Genomic DNA, 19,002 nt, shown 5'->3' with positions numbered 1-19,002 from the left:
TTCAAACAGACGTTAAAAGTGTTTCCATCTAACAAATGTTTGGGGGAAAATATTGAAAAGATTTTTAGCATTTCTCAAAGAACATCGTTGGGCCTCATGCTCCATCTCAGATCTTTAAGTTCAAAGGGGCCGTGTTGTATTGACGAAAAAGTTAAAGAAACAATCTGATAAAGATTCCTTTTAACTCATCTGTCTTTATTTTTCTGTCTCTCACATAGGTTCCTTTGTATGACTCTACCATGGACCACATCATCTGTTGCCTGCTGGTCCTGGGAGCCACAGTGATGATCACTCACGCATGTCCCAAGTACTGTTCATGTCAGAATCTGTCTGAGTCCCTGGGGACATTGTGTCCCTCCAAAGGCCTTCTTTTCGTGCCTCCGGACATTGACCGCAGCACGGTGGAGCTCCGACTGGGAGGCAACTACATCCTCCGCATTACCCAGCAGGACTTTGCCAATATGACTGACCTGGTGGACCTGACCCTCTCCAGGAACACCATCAGCTACATCCAGCCCTTCTCCTTTGGTGACCTGGAAACTCTGCGGTCACTTCATATGGACAACAACCGCTTGATGGAGCTGGGCCCTGATGACCTGCGAGGCTTGGTGAACCTGCAGCACCTCATCGTTAACAACAACCAACTGAGACGCATTCATGACAAGGCCTTTGAGGACCTTGCACCTGCCTTGGAGGATCTTGATCTCTCCTACAACAACCTGATTTCTCTGCCCTGGGACTCGGTCCGCCAGATGATTAACCTGCACCAGCTTAGTCTGGACCACAATCTGTTGGACTTTATTCCAGAGGGAACCTTCACGGACCTGGAAAGGCTGGCGCGATTGGACCTAACCTCGAATCGCTTGCAGAAGTTACCCCCAGACCCCATCTTTGCTCGCGCCCAGGACTCTATGATCCTGACGACCCCCTATGCTCCGCAGCTGTCTCTGAGCCTGGGTGGGAACCCACTGCACTGTAACTGTGAGATGCTGTGGCTGCGGAGGCTTGAGAGAGATGATGACCTGGAGACTTGTGCCTCCCCTCCTGCCCTGAAGGGTCGCTACTTTTGGAATTTGAAGGAGGAGGAGTTTGTGTGTCAGCCCCCTCTCATTACCCAGCACACCCACAGAATGCTGGTCTTGGAGGGCCAGACGGCCAGCCTAAGGTGCGAAGCAACGGGAGACCCTTCCCCTACCATCCACTGGATCTCTCCTGATGATCGGCTGCTTGGCAACTCCTCCCGGACCTCAGTGTTCAACAACGGCACCCTGAGCATCACCATCACCACCTCCAAGGACTACGGCACCTTCACCTGCATTGCTGCTAACGTGGCCGGGGAGTCCACCGCTCCTGTGGAAGTGTCCATCGTCCAGCTCCCCCACCTCAGCAACGGCACCGGGCAACCAGGGGCACCAAAGTCACGCCTCTCTGATATCACAGGGACTACCAGGATCAGCAAGGGGGCTCCCAAGAGCCAACCAGAGAGGACTGTGTCTGTCTCTGAGGTGACAGCTGTTTCAGCGCTGGTCACATGGACAGTCAGCAAGTCAGCTCCCAAAGTGAAGATGTACCAGCTGCAGTACAACTGTTCTGACGATGAGGTGCTGATCTACAGGTAAACATATGCATGCTTTGTTTATCAAGATTGAAATGTAGTTTTTTGGGGAATTCTTGACATGTCCAAAAATATAGTAAGTAGGTAATTGGTTAATTGACTGGAGATCGATTTGGTTTCTTCAAAACTTCAGCTTAGTAAATTCACGAAATTTCTGAAATGTGTAATGTGAAAGTGGCGCTTATGGTGGTGAACAGCCAACAAACCTGGAAATCTACAACAACAAAAAAAGAATGTTTCGAAGCCTCGTGTTGCTATCTTGGTTTGTGGAGCCAGTAGTGACCACATTTGGGAGAGAGGGTGGAAGCACAGGAAGCAACCTCTATCATGCTTGACAGGTTGCTGTGGTCCCTGATTTATCATCTATTTAAACATAAATGCACTCATAATTAACAAAATGAACACCCTGTTGTATTTAAGAAGCAATTTGAGTTGTCCCCTGCTGGCCATTAGAGAGAATGCAGGTTTAAGGCACTTCCCCATTGGCTTCACTTTTTCTAGTATCCATTTCTAGTATACGTTTGCTTAAACTTCTTAAGATAGTGTTATATATGGCCAAATATGGTCCTGTTTCACAAAGATATTGAAGACTGGTCGGCAGCATTATACCAGTCTGACTTTTGCTCTTAGTCTGATGAAGGTTAAGACAGTTTCTTAAAAATACCGTACTTTGACTTATTCTAAGCCTAAAAGCATAGCCATGCCAGCGACCCCCGCTGACCAGTTTTGCTAAATGGCACAAAATAAAACATGCAAAACATCCTAAAAATGTTTATGATAGAGTCAAAAGAGGGTAAAGAGATAAGGAGAGCAAACTAACCTCTTGGAAATCTGCAGCAGTGAAGACAGCAAAAACTGTTTTTGACCACAAAAGGAGCGAGTTAGCAGACGTGGGCTAATTAGCATAGTTACATTAAGAAGTCCCAGCATCTCCGCTCTGCTACACGTCTGTACCGCGGTGAGGTTTAGATGCTTTTCTTGTGCATCTTTACACTCTGTTTTTCCAATAAATTGTCCATGTAATTAATTATTCCAGAGGGCAAACATGTTCTGCTGGATGTAAGGATTTAAGGAGCTATTTAATGCAGTTGCTCAGCTTATTTACTTTCAAAAGGGTTAAGATAGATTAAAAAAACACACGGCTTTGTGCAGTGGATATTAACTTGGTTTTTATAACTAATTGTTAACTGATTTAAATTTGACATCTATTTGGAGGCTGCCTATTTGTTTGATCCGACCACAGTCTGGGTCTTTCTTTATGAAACTGGCCCCTGGATATTTAACATGGACAAACATTTAATTATGTCTAGTTACAGGGTGCAGTGTTTGATTTATAACAGGTTTGTTTTCTGGTATATTTTACACTCATGTTGTCACATCAAAGGGATCCATCCATCCTCCTCCTGTCTGTATGTCCGATCAGATTGTTTGAGAGCAGCAGAAACACCTCTGGATGATGTCTCCCTCACTAAGATCAGTGCTGTGCTTTATTTGGCTCGATTACGCTCAGCAGTAGGACAGGGGGATTTCTGTGCTCAGGAGGCCGGGGTTTCTGTCAATCCAGCAGAATTTAATGGGGATGAAACTGAATTAGCTGAGGCTTGTTTTCTACCATCACAGCCTCTAAAACGAAAGTGAAACCAGCCAGAAAGAAATCCAATTACTTGAGGCCATTTAAATCGGTTACTCTTTCAATACCGTGGAAAACAAGATGTTTAGAAGCGCAGCCTCAAGGCTGGGATCACCCTTTATTTACAATATTTCCCTTCATTATGAGGCAAATGTATTTCTTGTTTGTGCTGGTAATAATGTAGGAAGAATGTTTTACAGTGTTCTGCCTAATTATACAGTATGACTCCAGCAAGTAGAAATGTAATGTCATTAATTCTATGCAGCATTAATATAGTGTGTTCCTGCATTAAACAGGAAATCCACATATTTAATATAAATATGTAGAAAGGTTGTATAATTAAATAGACACTATTTACTTTATGCAAATTGTCCAACACCATATGCACCGAGCTGCACAGTATTTATAGAAATGACAGCTGATGTAAAGTGAGTCCCTAAGGGCCTGAATGACAAACACTTTGTGCATGCAAATCAGCTTGTGTCCAGTTTTACATAAAAACCAACCTGAAGTGAAAATGTGCACATGTTCACATTTAGGAGACTCAGGTGGCAGAACAGTGAAATAAATTAAAATGTTCCGCTGTCACTTCAATCAATTCTTTCTCCTCCATGCCAAATTACACGTACTTGTACTAATAAGCTCCCAGAAGAACACCCAGTCTCTCTACATTCATGTGCTGCTTCAGTCTAAACTCCACCTAGTGTCTGTTCTCATTCTGAAAGGAAATTCAGGTATATTTAAAGCTTATTTTCACATATTTAGAGTCCAAATGATTCTAAAGTTTGAAAGAGTTTTAAAATTGCTCCGTTTGTTATACAGGCTGTAATGGCTGCAACATAATCCTTGATGGGTCAAAGGTCGTCCACTAAAAGTTCTTGTTGTTTCCACCGACAGGCTCAGATTGTTATTCTAAGTGTGTGACAACATTACAGAAAGGATCCCTACAGAGATAGACCTTTTTGTTACAGAGGAAGATGATTGTTTTAACATCAAACAGACGTTACATCGCTCTCTGCACACACACCAGACTCCATTGACAAAAACAGTGATTTACAGTACATGAGAGTTGCTGGTCCATCAACTGGTTAGTTTGTTGTCTTATTTTGTGTTACAGAAAAAATGTGTTTAATCTGAGCCAAGTATTTAAATCAGCAAAATTCACAAAATAACACAAACAGAGGCCAATTGTGTCAAGGTTTGTGTGTTAACAAAGGGAGGAGGAGAGGAGAGGACCCAGGTGCAGCCTTAGGATGATTTATTTTACTAAACACAAAACAAGGCAAACCAAAAGGCTTACTTTGCACGAGTTATCCAAAAGGAAATAACAAGGTCCAACTAAAAGTCAAACTAACAACAGGACCAAAAACACAGAAGGAGCCATGAAAGTAAATTCACACTGGGACCAAGGATGGATGATGGTTTAACAACAGGTTTCACAGGGAACGACAGTATCGAACTCGCATCAGGTAGGTATTGTTATTCAGTGTTTTGAGAACTTTTCTCCTATCTCTCCGTCTTTCCGCCATTTTCTTCTCTGCTTAAGAAACTCTTAAGCCTCTTAAAAGTCCTCCTCACTACTCCTAACAGTTTCTCACCTTAGGAGCTCTCTTAAGGGCTGAGGTGCTTTCTGAATAACGTTTATCTTTACCAGGATCTAGTCTTAACTTTAAGGGGAAATTCTTAGAAAACGTCACGATTCTAAGAGTTTTCTTAGAATTTCTTCACTAGGAGCAACTATTTGTACTGGGAAGCTTTATGAATACGGGCCCTGGTGTTAACATGTGGTTTTCATGGTTGGATCACAAGTGGACAGCCTTAAGTACAAGTGTGAACGCTCCCAGGACAAATTGAAGACACATTCCGCAGATCCGATCATTCAGGCCACATGCAGTGGTCTGGGACACATTTATCCACATACGGCTGGTAGTGTGAATGCACGTGTCCTGGGCCACATTAAGCATCTCCCACTCTCTCCGTATCCACAGCAACAATCGAGTGGGTACAGAGAGAACACCGGCCTCTCTCTCCTGTCTGATTTAACATTTCTCTGCTGTGTCTCTAAAAAATCTTATTTATTTCTCATGTCACTGCAGCTGTGTAAACGTAGTTCATGCGTTTGTAGTGTGCGCTGAAATACAGACAGATTGTGTCAGAGAGACTGCATTTAGGTTTTCACTATGGGACGATCCTATACGACAAGGGGGAGAGACAGCTTGGGTCGGAGATATGATCCATCTGCATTTTTATCACAGTTTAAAAATCAAGTGATGAAATCTACTTGTTTCCAGAGTTTAATATTGCAGCGCAGTGATGACATCGAGCTGTGTGTGTTTCTCATGCTCTGCCCCTGAGTCAATAGGGTCGTGATCAGTCCCGAATTTCTGTGAAAAACCTTTATAAAGCATAAATTAATTCACAGTGCTGTGAATGCGATGAGCTGGAGGTGATCCAGGTCGGGGGGCAGAGGGCACACGCTCGCTCTCGGCAGCCTGACTCGGTGGGTCTGGCTCAGTGGGACCGCTCTGGGGAGGAGACCTGGCCGACATACTGCTGGTGCCTGGCTCTGAAACATTTAAACATACAAAACTCAGCCGGAGTCCGTTCCTGTACGGCAACGCTGTTGACTGCCTCCGTTATCCTCTTCCACACAGCGTTTTATGAGCTCCTTTAAGACTGCCAAAAAGCACATCTTTGTTTTGCTCCACCTCAGATGTGAGGATGCCGATTAACATCTCGGAAAAGTTTCTTTTCTTGGCAGTGTTTCTTCTCTCCATGTTTGACCTCAGTGGGCGAGGCCTCCGAACCAGGAATATTTAAGGGCGTAACATGTTAATGAAAGCCAGCGCGTCGAAGGCTGTTCCATTTGAAGGCTCCTTCAGAGGGTGCATCCTTTGTGGCCCAATGTATCCCAAGATTTATTGTGTGCCAGTTCAAACGAGATAGCGGACTCTTATGCCCTCCTCGGGCATTTTTGTACATTTTTCTCAACTTTTTTTTTTGATTTGGCGATCATTTTGGCTGCGTTACAGCTTTTGGCATGAATTTTTGCAGGAACTTTTCTTTTTAGCTAAATTTTTGAAATCCAATGTCTGTTACTCTTACATGTCTTTTATACTCTCGTGATGCATTTTGCACCCTCTGGACACCTTCGTGGCAAAAATGTACACGCACAAAAAACTGCTATAAAATCATCATACATCAATATTTTTTTCTGATTTTTTTTTCATAAATCACTTAATCAACTTCAGACCTGCTCAAAACTACCAAACATTCAATAATTTTCGGGATTTTAACCCTTTAAATGCCAGTTTAATTATTTGAATTATTAATTATTTATTTAAAAAAACCCCACAAAAAGTGAATTATTTTCCATATTATAAATAGTAGGGAGATGGGGCTTTGGCGGTGATTAGAGTCTTGGATATGTATATAAGCACCTCTTCAAAGACACATGAAACACATCCCTCAAAAGATGCCCTTTTTTGACCCCTGAAATGATCAGTGCGTGCTTACAGATTTACACACTCTCTCACACACACACGCACACACACACACACACACACACACACACACACACACACACACACCATTCTCGGGGCCCCCTGATAGTCACATGGCTCCATAATATATATGTATAAAAATACAAGAATTTCATGCATCGGCCTACAATGGGAAAAGGGTTGAATATGGTGGAATACAGTCAAAATGTCAAATATCACTACTTATCTTCAAAATGAAATGCTGACATTACAGAATGCATGGTTTTATACTGTAATGGCAGCGAGATTAAAAAATGTGGTTTTAATGGAAGTCAATGAGGCACTTTTGGCCACGAAGGTGTCCAGAGGGAGTGTCTGATACTACATGAAAAATACTAATGCAATCAAATTAATTTTGTTGCTAATCTTTGACATATCCAAGACTCTAATCACCACCAAAGCCTCATCTCCCTACTATTTATTATATGGAAAATAATTCACTTTTTGTGGGTTTTTTGTAATAAATATTAATCATTCAAATAATTAAACTGGCATTTAAAGGGTTAAAATCCCGAAAATGATTGAATGTTTGGTAGTTTTGAGCAGGTCTGAAGTTGTTTAAGTGATTTATGAAAAAAAAAGCAGAAAAAAATATTGATGTATGATGATTTTATAGCAGTTTTTTGTACGTGTACATTTTTGCCACGAAGGTGTCCAGAGGGAGTATCTGATACTACATGAAAAATACTAATGCAATCAAATCAATTTTGTTGCTAATCTTTGACATATCCAAGACTCTAATCACCGCCAAAGCCCCATCTCCCTACTATTTATAATATGGAAAATAATTCACTTTTTGTGTTTTTTTGTAATAAATAATGAAATAATTCAAATAATTAAACTGGCATTTAAAGGGTTAAAATTCTGAAAATGATTGCATGTTTGGTAGTTTTGAGCAGGTCTGAAGTTGTTTAAGTGATTTATGAAAAAAAAATCAGAAAAGAATATTGATGTATGATGATTTTTTAGCGGTTTTTCTCTCACTCTAATAGCTAGTGATGCAAATATTCACTTTACTTTACATGAAGTTACGTAAGTTATGTTCCAACAAAGAATCATTTTAACAGTTCATTCTGTGTCACACTTAAACAGTCCGTGGCTTAGCTACAGGTAACAATAATAATCATAGAAATTCTAATTATAGAAATAAATGCAGGGACATTAAACCTCACTCATGGTGTCTGCTGAAGATGCCTTGATTTGAATGTGAGGCGGATAAGAGCAGGAACTTATTGGACCTATAACGATGTTACAAAGTGCTGCAGTGAGTCTGCAGGGATTAAAACAGAGCTTTAATGCTGCTGTGAGAATGTGAGGTTCTACCTTAATAAGTGCAGCCTCTGTTCTGTGAAGTGTTCTGAAGCAGCCTGAAATGTTTCACAGTTTGAATCATGAAAGCAGAGTTGGATTCAGGAGAGTTGAGTGGAGACGACTCTGTAGAAGTTTAGATAAGAGTAAAAGTTTGGAGATTAGCCTGTAGCTGCTGCCATTCAAAGGATCCACGAACCCTCAGCTGTGTGCCACTGCTGCTCACAGTCGTCAGCTGTTTCCTCTTCAAACGCTGCAGCTGGAGGAGGACAGTGTTATCACGGCTCCACGATTGGCACATAGTTACTGTGAAGGCCTGAGGGCCCAGAGAGCTCATTCAGAACAGAGCAGACCTTAAAAAATGTGTAGTTGTCAGGCAGAAAAGTAGGCTGCTTTTATTCCTGAAGAGTGAACTAATGTGATGTTCCAAAGTTTGTGAAGTTTGTATAATCAAAGGAAGGACGCACGGTCAAAGAAGAACACAAAGAACAAAGAAGTTTAACTACTGATACTTTATAATTACAGTTACTTGAGTTGAGAAAAAAAATAAAAGTATCTGCTTTAAAATCCACTCTTAAGTTTGTTGTAGCTTCATACATTGCTCTACAGATCCTGGAGTGGTTACCGTCGCTCTCTAACAGAGTGAATTTGCAGCACAAGAGCTTTTTTTTTGCGTATGAATTTAGAGTAACTCAAACTACTATTTGTAGTTCTTTCATTTAAATCCATCTCATTACTATGAACCTCTGAATAATGTGCTGAAACGCTAAATACAAAAGGCAAACTGAAGTTTCACCTCTCATCCGAAAGGCTTCTTCAGTTCTAACTGACTGGTGGACAGAGCTAGAAATATAAGCCTTTGTAGGTCATTAGTATGCTAATAGATGTGTAATCAGGGGGGAGTGGTTAGTCTGAGCTGTGAACCCAGTTCACTGAGAGTCGTTAGTACCCACTGGTGTTGATGGGCCGTTAAGCTCACATGATCCTGAGAGTGAGTGTGATCTCAGCTGTTTGGGCAGAGAATTCAACACTGTATTTGAAGCCTTTCGGATAAGAGGTGAAACGTCTTCAAAAACTTCACGTCCAGTTGCCTTTTGGATTAATCTGAGAATTACCATGACCTGGATGACTGAGAACCTTCACAGATGTGTGTATTGACATCCCGCCCCTTCCTCTATCCGACACACACCTTTACCTTGTGTCCTTGGCGTGTTGGAGCTCTCAGGTGTCCTTGGCATGTTGGAGCCCTCGGGTGTCCTTGGCGTGTTGGAGCTCTCAGGTGTCCTTGGCGTGTTGGAGCCCTCAGGTGGGCTCAGTCTGCAGCAGAACAGCTTCTTGTGTCGGTCTGAAGCAGATATTCACGCTGATGGAAAGTTCAATGACTGTAGTTTTAGTGTTAGTTACGTCTCCTCTCGCTGTTCCTCCTCTACTCTGCTACTCGGGAACAGAACGCTGCAGGAGCCCCATTTGTCAACAGAGCCATTAATCATGAGGCCACGCCCCCTTTTTATAGCATCAAATAACTAATTTAAAGTGAACTTGTCAGAAAAATGAACGCTTGGACATAAATCAGCAAGATAAGAACTAACTATAATGACAGAAACCATGTTTGACATCTTAATCAGACTACATTTTCAAATCTTAGCACTTTTGCTGTGGTTAATTCCTCTTTACAGATGATCTCTCAAAATGTTCACACTATATACAGCTCCAGAAAAAAGTAAGAGACCACTCCAAATGTTCCTTTAATCAGCATCTCTGTCTTCATGTCATGACCAGCCCAATCCAGATGTGAACCCCATTGAAAACCTCTGGATCAAGAGGAAGATGGATGGTCACAAGCCATCGAACAAAGCCGAGCTGCTCCAGGTGCGGCCTAACGTCACCCAGCAGCTCTGTGACAGACCGGTGGAGAGCATGCAGAGAGGCATGAACGCTGTGATTAAAAACCAAGTTATTCCACCAAACACTGATCTGTGAACTCTTCCTAAGTTAAAATATTAGTATTCTGTTGTTTAAACATGAACATGGACTTGTTTCCTTTGCATTATTCGAGCTCTGAAAACCATCTTTTGGGTTCTTAACCAGTTAAATGAGAATATTTGATTTGAAGGAGGAGAAATGTTGTTTACAATAAAACAATAGTTCATTTTAAACACAAACCTATAAATGGAAGAACCAGAGAGAAACACATTTTTTTGCAGTGGTCTCTTCATTTCTTCCAGATCTGTATTTGTTCAACTCAAACCTTTCTCAACTGTTTGTCTTTCTAAACTAAATATAAATAAAATATTTAATTTATGAAATATAAATGTTCCTAGCACTACAGAAGTAGACCTTTTTGAAAATGCCTTTTTAAACCAGAAACAGATGTTACATCACTCTCTTCAAAGACACCAGACTCCATTGATAAAAACAATCATTTTACCTCCCATGGGAGCTGCTTGTCTGCAACTCAGTCAGATTCTTTGTTTGTGTTATTGTTTGTTTTTGTGTTTAATTGGTAAGTTAAAATCCAACACAATATTTGTAAAGCACACAATAATAAACAAACCAACAATGGAGGCAGCAGTAGACCAGCAGCAACAAAATGAAGCCTCCCAGAATTATTATCATTATAGTGCCTAGGTTTAAAAATACTGCAATTCTTTGAGTGCAGGGTGTCATGAGTTTCTAGTTTAGTTCTGGTTTTGTCTTGTATTTCGGTGTTCAGTTATTATTTCTAGTTTTACCTTGTCACTTTGTCCCTTGTCATGTGTTTTCATCGTTTAGTTTTGTATTTAGTTTATTCTGTGTTCTTGTCAGTATTTAGTCTTGTTAAGTATTTCACTTGTGTCTTTTTGGTTAGATCATTTCCTGTTTTACTTTGTCACCTTGTCTCTCGTGTTGGTCCACTTCCTACCTTTGTGTGCCCTGATTGTTTTCACCTGCCCCTTGATTGTCTCACCTGTGTCTGATTAGCCTCACCTTCTAAGTTTATTTAGTCTTTGTGCTCCCCTGTCTCGTGGCTGGTTCATTGTCTTTGTCTGTGCAAACCCTAGTTATGTCTTCCTGAGTTTGCTTATGTATTATTTTGGATTTTGGATTACCCGGCTCCTTGTGTTTTCGCCTGTTTTTGTTGGATCTTCAGTTGGATTTTTGTTTTATTAAATCCTTTACGTCTGCATCTGGGCATATTTCTGTCGGCACTGTGGCTGGTTGTGACCATTATCACACAGACACATTTTAGCAGGAGAAACTAAAGGATGAAGAATAACTTTAACTTGTTTTCTGTACCTTTTTGAAAACCTCTTAAAATGAGTGGATTTGCTGCTCCAGCCTTGTTAGCTCTGGTATGATCAGTGTCTCAGTGTCTCAGGGTGGCTAATGTTAGCAAACTTAATATAGATAATAATTACTGATTTAAAGACTATTACTCTACCTGCTCTTCTTTTAAAGTACGTTTGACAATGTGACAGTAAACCATGGTTTTCATGTTAATCACAACTGTAGCTCAAACATTGACTTAATAAGGTCACATGTTGTGTTCAGTTGGTTCTGCTGCTCTCAGCGGGCTTAAATAAATAATTTCAAGCCCCTATGAGAAACTTTCGGTCAGTGTTGAAAAATCTCCTCCTGCTTTCTTTAACAGTCTCATGTATCACTCACTGTACATTTTGTCCTGGAAAATGTAAACAAAGGCAGCGTGCAGTTAATCGCTTTGTCTGACACCAACCCCCCTTCAGCACTTTCAGGCATTAAAAATAACTATATAGAAATAATCTACCGTGTCGCTGATGGTCTGGTTTGCTTTTGGAGGTCATAGAGAGTAGTCATAAGTTTCAGTCTGTTTCATTCAGCGAAAAACTGCTCACAGGAGCTTTAATGCAGCTTTAGCTCCTGAATTAATTCTGAAAGCACTGCTGATTGTTTCTGAACATTTCCCTTCATGTAAGCTGCAGAGGAGCATATTCATGGCATGCGTCTCTAATGAAGGCTCCCTGCAGGTTTACATGAGTTACGCTGTTATACCAGTTAGAGACTGTAACACAAACCACAGGCCTGTTAGACTGAGGGATGTTTTATAGATGCCAGGAGATGTTGGAGGGTATAGACACAGACAGAAAAATGTCACGGCCCATTTAATCCTTTACAGCACAGCTGCAGACTGCGAGGACATTAGGGATTTTGATTATATAAGCATAATCAAATCTCCCAGCACCAGCCCATGTTTATGCTGAGTCAGTGTGGCAGGAGAGCATTTGGCCTGACCTTGTCTGTATTTGTCCAGACTAAGACGCCTTAAAAATCAATCGAGATAATACATCACGTCTAAACTGGGAAAAGGTTCAAGCTGGTGTGCAGGAAAGATGCAGCCTGGAGGAAATATCTGCTTGTTGTCCAGCTCTTTCTTAGAACTGAGGAAAGTGAATATTAAAAGTGTTACTAAAAATCTCTCACAGCTTAAAGAAGCCAAGAGCTCGTCTCCTTCTCCGTCTCCTCCCTGCTTCACTCGGATTCATGCTGGGGCCTCACACCAGCACTGCGAGCCGAGCAGGACACTCTCCAAATTGCCTTTTGCAGCCTGAAGGGGCGGGAAAAACTTTTATCTCCCATGATAAGCATGGGTGTAGGTTTCTCTGGACTCTGGCTTTATTCTTGTGAGTTAAATGAATTAGCTTGTCTATGCAGACAACTTGAAATCAATTAGACCCAGACACAGGAGAGACAGCCAGGCTGAAGAATTTCCCTCCCAATCCCAGGCAACCAATTATAATGAAGTAATGAACTGTGTAAAGTTTCTGAGAGGAGGAACTTTGTTATTAGCAAACAGCTTGTTTTGTTTGAGATGTAGTGAATCATTGGGAGGAAGCAAACTGAAGATCTCTGTTGCATGACCTTTTGTAAAGTATGTGAGGAAAACTGGCCCGTTAGAGAAAAAAGAACAGATTCAAACCTGCTGAACACACTAGAATCACACTGAGGATATCATGTGACAAACGGATTCAAACAGTTTTGGAATTACTAAAGTAGATTGCTTTTGATGACAACCGGGAAACAGGTTGTAATGGCTGCGACGTAATGATTGTTTGAAAATGCTCCCAGAGTAGGTTTGGTCTACATGTGTAAAATCTGATTCATACAAAAAAAATAAACTTTTATAGCCATTATCAAAACCGGGTGGTCAACAAAGTTCTCCTAGGCTCTTTACAATCTTGGCCGTCCTAACTTAAAGAAATTAACCTTAAAAATGTTTTTAAATCTTGAGTTTCTGTTGCAAATTTCAGCTTTTCGCCATAAAACAAGAAGTTCTTGTAACTCAACATTACAATGTTCAATCTACTCCAAATTTCGGTCCCTGAACACATCTACATAACAATGTTCGTTATAGCCATAGCTGCACTGACTGCCGACAGAAATGTACATTGTTTAGACTTTGAAATACTTCAAACGTGATTCAAAAAGCCTTAAGGCCTTGAAGATGCTGTTTTGTAGAGACTGGGAGTTAACGTTGAAGGGCGTGTCCATGGCAGTGCAGAAAAGGTCTATGTCCTGATGTGAAAAAGAAAGTTGTTGTTAGGGATGCTCGAAAACCCACGAATCTTAGCATGCATGTCAGGAGCGCCAAAAGCTAATATCTGATCTTGGTCTCAGGATTGAATGCGACAAACGGCTCCCATAAAAGGAGCAGGATGTCAGAATATGATTTCCCCACTCTATATTCTGTGCATGTTCCCATGATATGTTCCACTGTCTGTCTCTATGTCATTACATTGTCTACATTGTCTTAAGTTGCTGTGCCCAGTCCTCAGTCTGCTAATAATCAGGGCTGTTCTAGAAAATGTATAATGGGGGGGCAGGCTGGGGCACAGACTCAGATTAGGGTGGCACGTTAAAATTCCAATTCACACAATAATAAACTATAAAGACTTAAGCAAGAACGTTTTCCACCATGCATATTTGTGCATGGAACATAACAATTTCTCTTTTTAGCAGCTAAACTAGCAGCCAGATTGTATCCTCGACATAACAGTGCCGGTATGAACAGTTTTAAACATTCAAATATGAAACAGTTCAGCTTATAGGCACATTGTACAAATTACACTACCACAAAAGTTTGGATTTTCTCATACAAGTGAATGTGAAAGTGTGTCCAGACTTTTGACTGGTAGTGTATATGAAATATAGTATTCAGAATTTAACACATAACAGATGCAAGGCAATGCAGTTTACTGTAAAGTTTAAGTGTGCCATATTTAAATAGTTCAGCAGGACATTTCACCTTTATGTATGTGACATGTGGAAGGCATGTGAATCATGATAGAATCTACAAAAGCAGAAAACAGGAAGTCAGCCATTTTTAATTTATTGTGAAAACTAGGTTTATTTTGTGGTTACGGGGTCACACTTAAACAGACTGCTCCTAGGCTCTTTATCCAATCCAACTTAAACTTGGTCAGCCTGTTTCAAACAACCTAACGATTAAAAGAGTTTTGGTGATGGGGCGTGGCTGCTGCAGCACACCGAAGTTTGATGTTTCACCAACAAACAGGAAGTTGTAACTCTATCATACAGGGTCCTGCCCCAAACTTCACAAGCCCAGCCCAAATACATTTACATGCCTACATTCAGTCATCGCCATTGCACCACCTAGTGGTGAGAGAAAGTAGGGCTTCTGTGACAAACATTCGATTGTCATGACATTTTCTGGGTGTAATTTACCCTTTCTGTAGGAATACAAAGCATGATTACTGTGTGTTCTGTAGTCCCACCTGGTGGATACAGAAGGTGACATAAATCTTCTTCGTGCAGTTTGCAAAACACATGAGAATTCAGAGCTGTATCGACAGCTCGGTGTCCAATAAAGACACCCCAGTTACAACACAATCCCACAAAGGTGTGAGCGCCTGTCTAACACTGCTTACAGCTTTAAATTGTCATTGAATTAATTGAATACTTTACAAATTGTGTTTGGGACAGAATCATTGAAGATTACAATCAAAAACAACCTCGACAACTATTAAAATATACTGGAGGTCTCCTGTAAATACTAAATACTCTTTTGTCTTTATTTCAACATCTCTCTCCTTCGTCCCTCACTCCTGACAGACGTGAGTCATAACTGAACTGGCCTCTGGAGGTTCTTGTCAGTCTAATGTACACATGAGTTGTGTTTAGGCTGACCTGCTTCTCTGAGCACAGTCTCAGAGAAGCTGTGTGGTTAAAAGTGCCGCACATGTGTATGTGAGGTGTGTTGGGGTACTTGGACCCCTGTTTGATTCTGTAACTTATCAGTCATTTTCAGTGTTAATCGTTCGCTGGTATCATGGTACTGCAACTTTTTTATGAGCTAATTAGCTTAGCCTCTAAGTAGATTAATCTGGCCCTGCCCCAGATTTTTTTGGATGCTATTTTTACAGGGACACATAGAAACAATACGAGCCTATATGAGACTGACTCTGCATCGTGAACAGTTTATAATCATGTGCTTTTAAAAAGATTTATTTTAGTGGTACGTTATTCTCAACTCTACCAGCGTTCTACCCACAGTCTGCCTGAAGGATGGAATATCAGGTTCATGTCTGATGTGAATCCCTGCAGGGGAAATGGTGTCTGGAGATGAACGAGTCATATCGATCAAACAGCAGGTGTGAGTGTAGCAGCATCAGTACGACCTACAGTCCTCTGCAGCTGGACACAGAGGTGCTCGCCTCGGGCTGTCTTTCTCTGTGACACCTCAACGAGTTGCCGGTAGTTGTAGAAACAGGAAGAAAACATTTCTTTCCTCAGCACACACACACACACAGAGCATTACAGCTTGATACCACCTGACACAGTCTCTTGGTTTGTTCTTCTTGCCACAAAGACTCCTGATGCGTCCCACAGAATGTGTCTCCCCCGCCGCTCTTTCTCGCCTTCCCTGGGTTTTCCTATTTATTTATGACCGCTCCAGAGCTCAGATATCAAGCGGACCCTCTGTTCCCTGCAGCAAGACAGATGGCTCTGGGAAATAAAGCCAATTACTGTTGGTTGTCTGTTACAGCAGCATCCGGAGAGACTTATCTGTGGAGACAAACTCCAGCAAATGCAGATAGAAATTGTGGCTTTTTTAATGAAACATTTCCCTGTAAAAGAGGTTTCAGTATCTACTGCTGCAGTTAGTTGGGTCTACATGTGCATGTGATACTGATGGTACAATCGTTCATTGAATTTAAAACGGCTCATTTACTGTAGCTGCTTCTTAATATTTGACTCTTTGTTATGGAAATATCTTAAAAACTAAAAGATGTACAGACTTCAAATAACATTGGTTTATGTTTTTGTACTCACAACTGTCAAATTTGGATAAAAATGCATGTCAGATTTTTGTATTTTCTTTCTTTATGAAACCATTTTAAGACTTTGGTTGAAGTACATAAGCTGATCTTAGGTTGTACAGGTGTATCGCATGTGATGCTTCTGAAAACAATCTACCCAATTACATCACAATAAGTAAAAAAAAAAGGGTACCAATGTATGCACCAGCAGACCATTTCTGTTGCAGGGTTCAAATGGTCAACTGAGATTTAAGCCGAGATAAAGGAAGCTGTCTTTATGTGAACTCAGTCGTTAACATGCAGCTCTCGCTGTGTCTATGTCTCTGTGCAGGATGATTCCAGCCTCCAGCAAAGCTTTCCTGGTGACTAACCTGGTGTCTGGCACTCGCTACGACCTGTGTGTGCTAGCCGCATGGGACGACTCGGCCACCACGCTCACCGCCACCAACGTGGTGGGATGCACCCATTTCTTCACCCAGGACAACTACCCACAGTGCCGGTCTCTGCCCAGCCAGCTGCTGGGGGGGACCATGATCCTGGTGGTGGGGGGCATCATTGTAGCCACACTGCTCGTCTTTATCGTCATCCTCATGGTGCGATACAAGGCTGCAGACACTGAGCCACCTGTGGGGAAGCTGACAAGTGTCAGTGACACACACTCTCAGACCAATGGGGGGCGACTGGGGCAGAACGGACTCCTGTTGCCCCAGTCTCAGCCTCAGCCAGAGCCGAAGGTCAAGGCCAAGGTGACCCTGCAGGATGAGGTGGTGGAGTTTAAGTGCGGTTCCCTCCAGAGCAGCCTCACCTCCTCCTCTTCTTCCTCAGGCTCCTTGGCGGGGGGCTCGTACAGCCCCAACAGTGCTCTTGCAAACATTTGGAGGTCCGCTCAATCTAAGCCCCGGACCAACCTGGACCACCTCCTCGGGGCGTTCACCTCACTGGACCTGCGGGGGACACAGGGTGAGCTGGGAGCCTCCGGCAGCGCCTCAACGACAGTGACGAGGAAACCGCGCACAGACAGAGAGCCGCTACTGGGCCGGACTCTGGACTCCAGCCTCAGCCGGCTCCTCATGCTCCCGCTGGACGCCAGGCCGAGGAGGAGTCAGTCCTTCGATATGGGGGACGTAACGAGCGCTGGGGCCGCGCAGCTTAGCAACAAACCTCGCAGAATCAGCAGCATCTGGACTAAAAGGAGCCTGTCTGTGAATGGGATGCTGCTGCAGTGCGAGGAGGAGGGGGATACAGGCGGGAGTAAGGGGACATTAGACAGCGCCGACTGGGTGATGGAGAGTACTGTGTAGGAAAGATGAAGGACCGTCACACTGTCAAACACTGCCCGAACACACGGCCACGCCAAGACAGACCTGCTGGTCTCAGAGCCTTTGTCCTGCATGAAGCACACTCGTTTTCATCCCTTCTCCTCCTCCGCTCAGACTCAGAGACACGATGAGTCACAGCCAAATACAAAAGTCAGGACAAAGACCTTTGACTCACTCGATGTACAGAGACGGATTCAACTGGCTGGTCAGCTGAAGGGAAAGCTGTCTTTTACAGGAATATGAGGTCATGCCCATGGACTGTTATTATTGTGTATAAATTTAAAATATGTAATGAAATTAAAGTTTTATATTTTTTATTTTGCTGGTCAAACACAACACTGGTCTCTGTCTTGACGAGCATTAAGGCGTGTCCAGGTGAACATATGAAATCTTCTGCTGTAAATTCATCCTCATGTCAGTGACCTCCCGATGCAGTGTATCTCCTCTGACTGAACGGTGCACTATATAAATATATATATGTAGATGTGTGATGCTTAAGATTTAAGAAAAAAGAAAAAGTTGTATGTGAATATATTTACTTTCTATACAGAGTATATATTTGAGGGGTCACTCAATTATTCTTTATGCTGATCAGATCTTATGTGACTGCAGAGACTATGAAGCATCATCTCCTGAACTCTGACGTGTGTGAAGAAGTGGTTCATTCTTTAAAACATGCCAAATTAAAGACAATTAGCTAGGTTAAGTTTGTGTACATTAGTTTGGCCAGGGAGCAAAATAACGTTTTTTTTATAAATTTTATTGTTTTCAATTTCAACACAAAGATTTGAAAGAGGAACTCACACATTACACACAAAACCCAAGCATTCTGAGACAACATATTCAGGCGATTTGACTGTAAAGAAGAAATGGACATAAACACACACTGGTTAGTTACTGTTTTAAAGGCAAGAATTTGGTCTTTTGGCCGTCGCCATCTTGGTTTTCAGAGCCATGTGACCATATTTAGGCGAGAGGCCGGAACTAGAGCAGAGTGAGGTGTTAGCTCTCCAGGAGCAGGATTGGATACCCCTGCTCTAAGGTCTCCAGGTAGGCACTTGTCAATCACAGGTAGCCCCGCGCTAAACCCTCCCCTGCTTTATGGTCTAGTTTGGACTTAAAACTAGAGATTGAGACCATAAACTCATTAGGAAAATGTTTACTGAGGGAATAAATCAAGATAGAAGTAGGACCATTTTCTCATAGACTTCTACCAGTGGAGTCACCCCCTACTGGACATGCAGGTCTTAGGCACTACTGAGGCTAAATCCACTTCTCGTTTCCAGTGACT

General features: G+C 42.1%; 1 protein-coding gene across 1 annotated transcript; it reads left to right on the top strand.

The window, feature by feature from the left end:
* Positions 1 to 230: 230 nt before the first annotated feature.
* On the top strand, positions 231 to 18,700 carry lrfn2b (leucine rich repeat and fibronectin type III domain containing 2b). The gene is made up of 2 exons (XM_069656175.1): positions 231 to 1,615; positions 16,724 to 18,700. Exons 1-2 carry the CDS (start codon positions 240 to 242, stop codon positions 17,691 to 17,693), a joined length of 2,346 nt encoding a protein of 781 aa, XP_069512276.1. The 5' UTR covers positions 231 to 239; the 3' UTR covers positions 17,694 to 18,700.
* Positions 18,701 to 19,002: the final 302 nt, after the last annotated feature.

Source organism: Semicossyphus pulcher, unplaced genomic scaffold, assembly GCF_022749685.1.
Source record: "Semicossyphus pulcher isolate SPU_LCO1_2020_fin unplaced genomic scaffold, fSemPul1.0.p SCAF_11, whole genome shotgun sequence".
Classification (NCBI taxonomy): Eukaryota; Metazoa; Chordata; class Actinopteri; order Labriformes; family Labridae; genus Semicossyphus; species Semicossyphus pulcher.
The sequence above is the reverse complement of the archived record's forward strand: the minus strand, read 5'-3'. Positions and strand labels throughout refer to the sequence as shown.

Bases quoted from the DNA above. Each gene is read 5' to 3' on its own strand.
- lrfn2b (XM_069656175.1), top strand. From the start codon at position 240: ATGGACCACATCATCTGTTGCCTGCTGGTCCTGGGAGCCACAGTGATG. The intron at 1,616-16,723 runs GTAAACATATGC...GTCTCTGTGCAG, and splicing joins GATGAGGTGCTGATCTACAG to GATGATTCCAGCCTCCAGCA.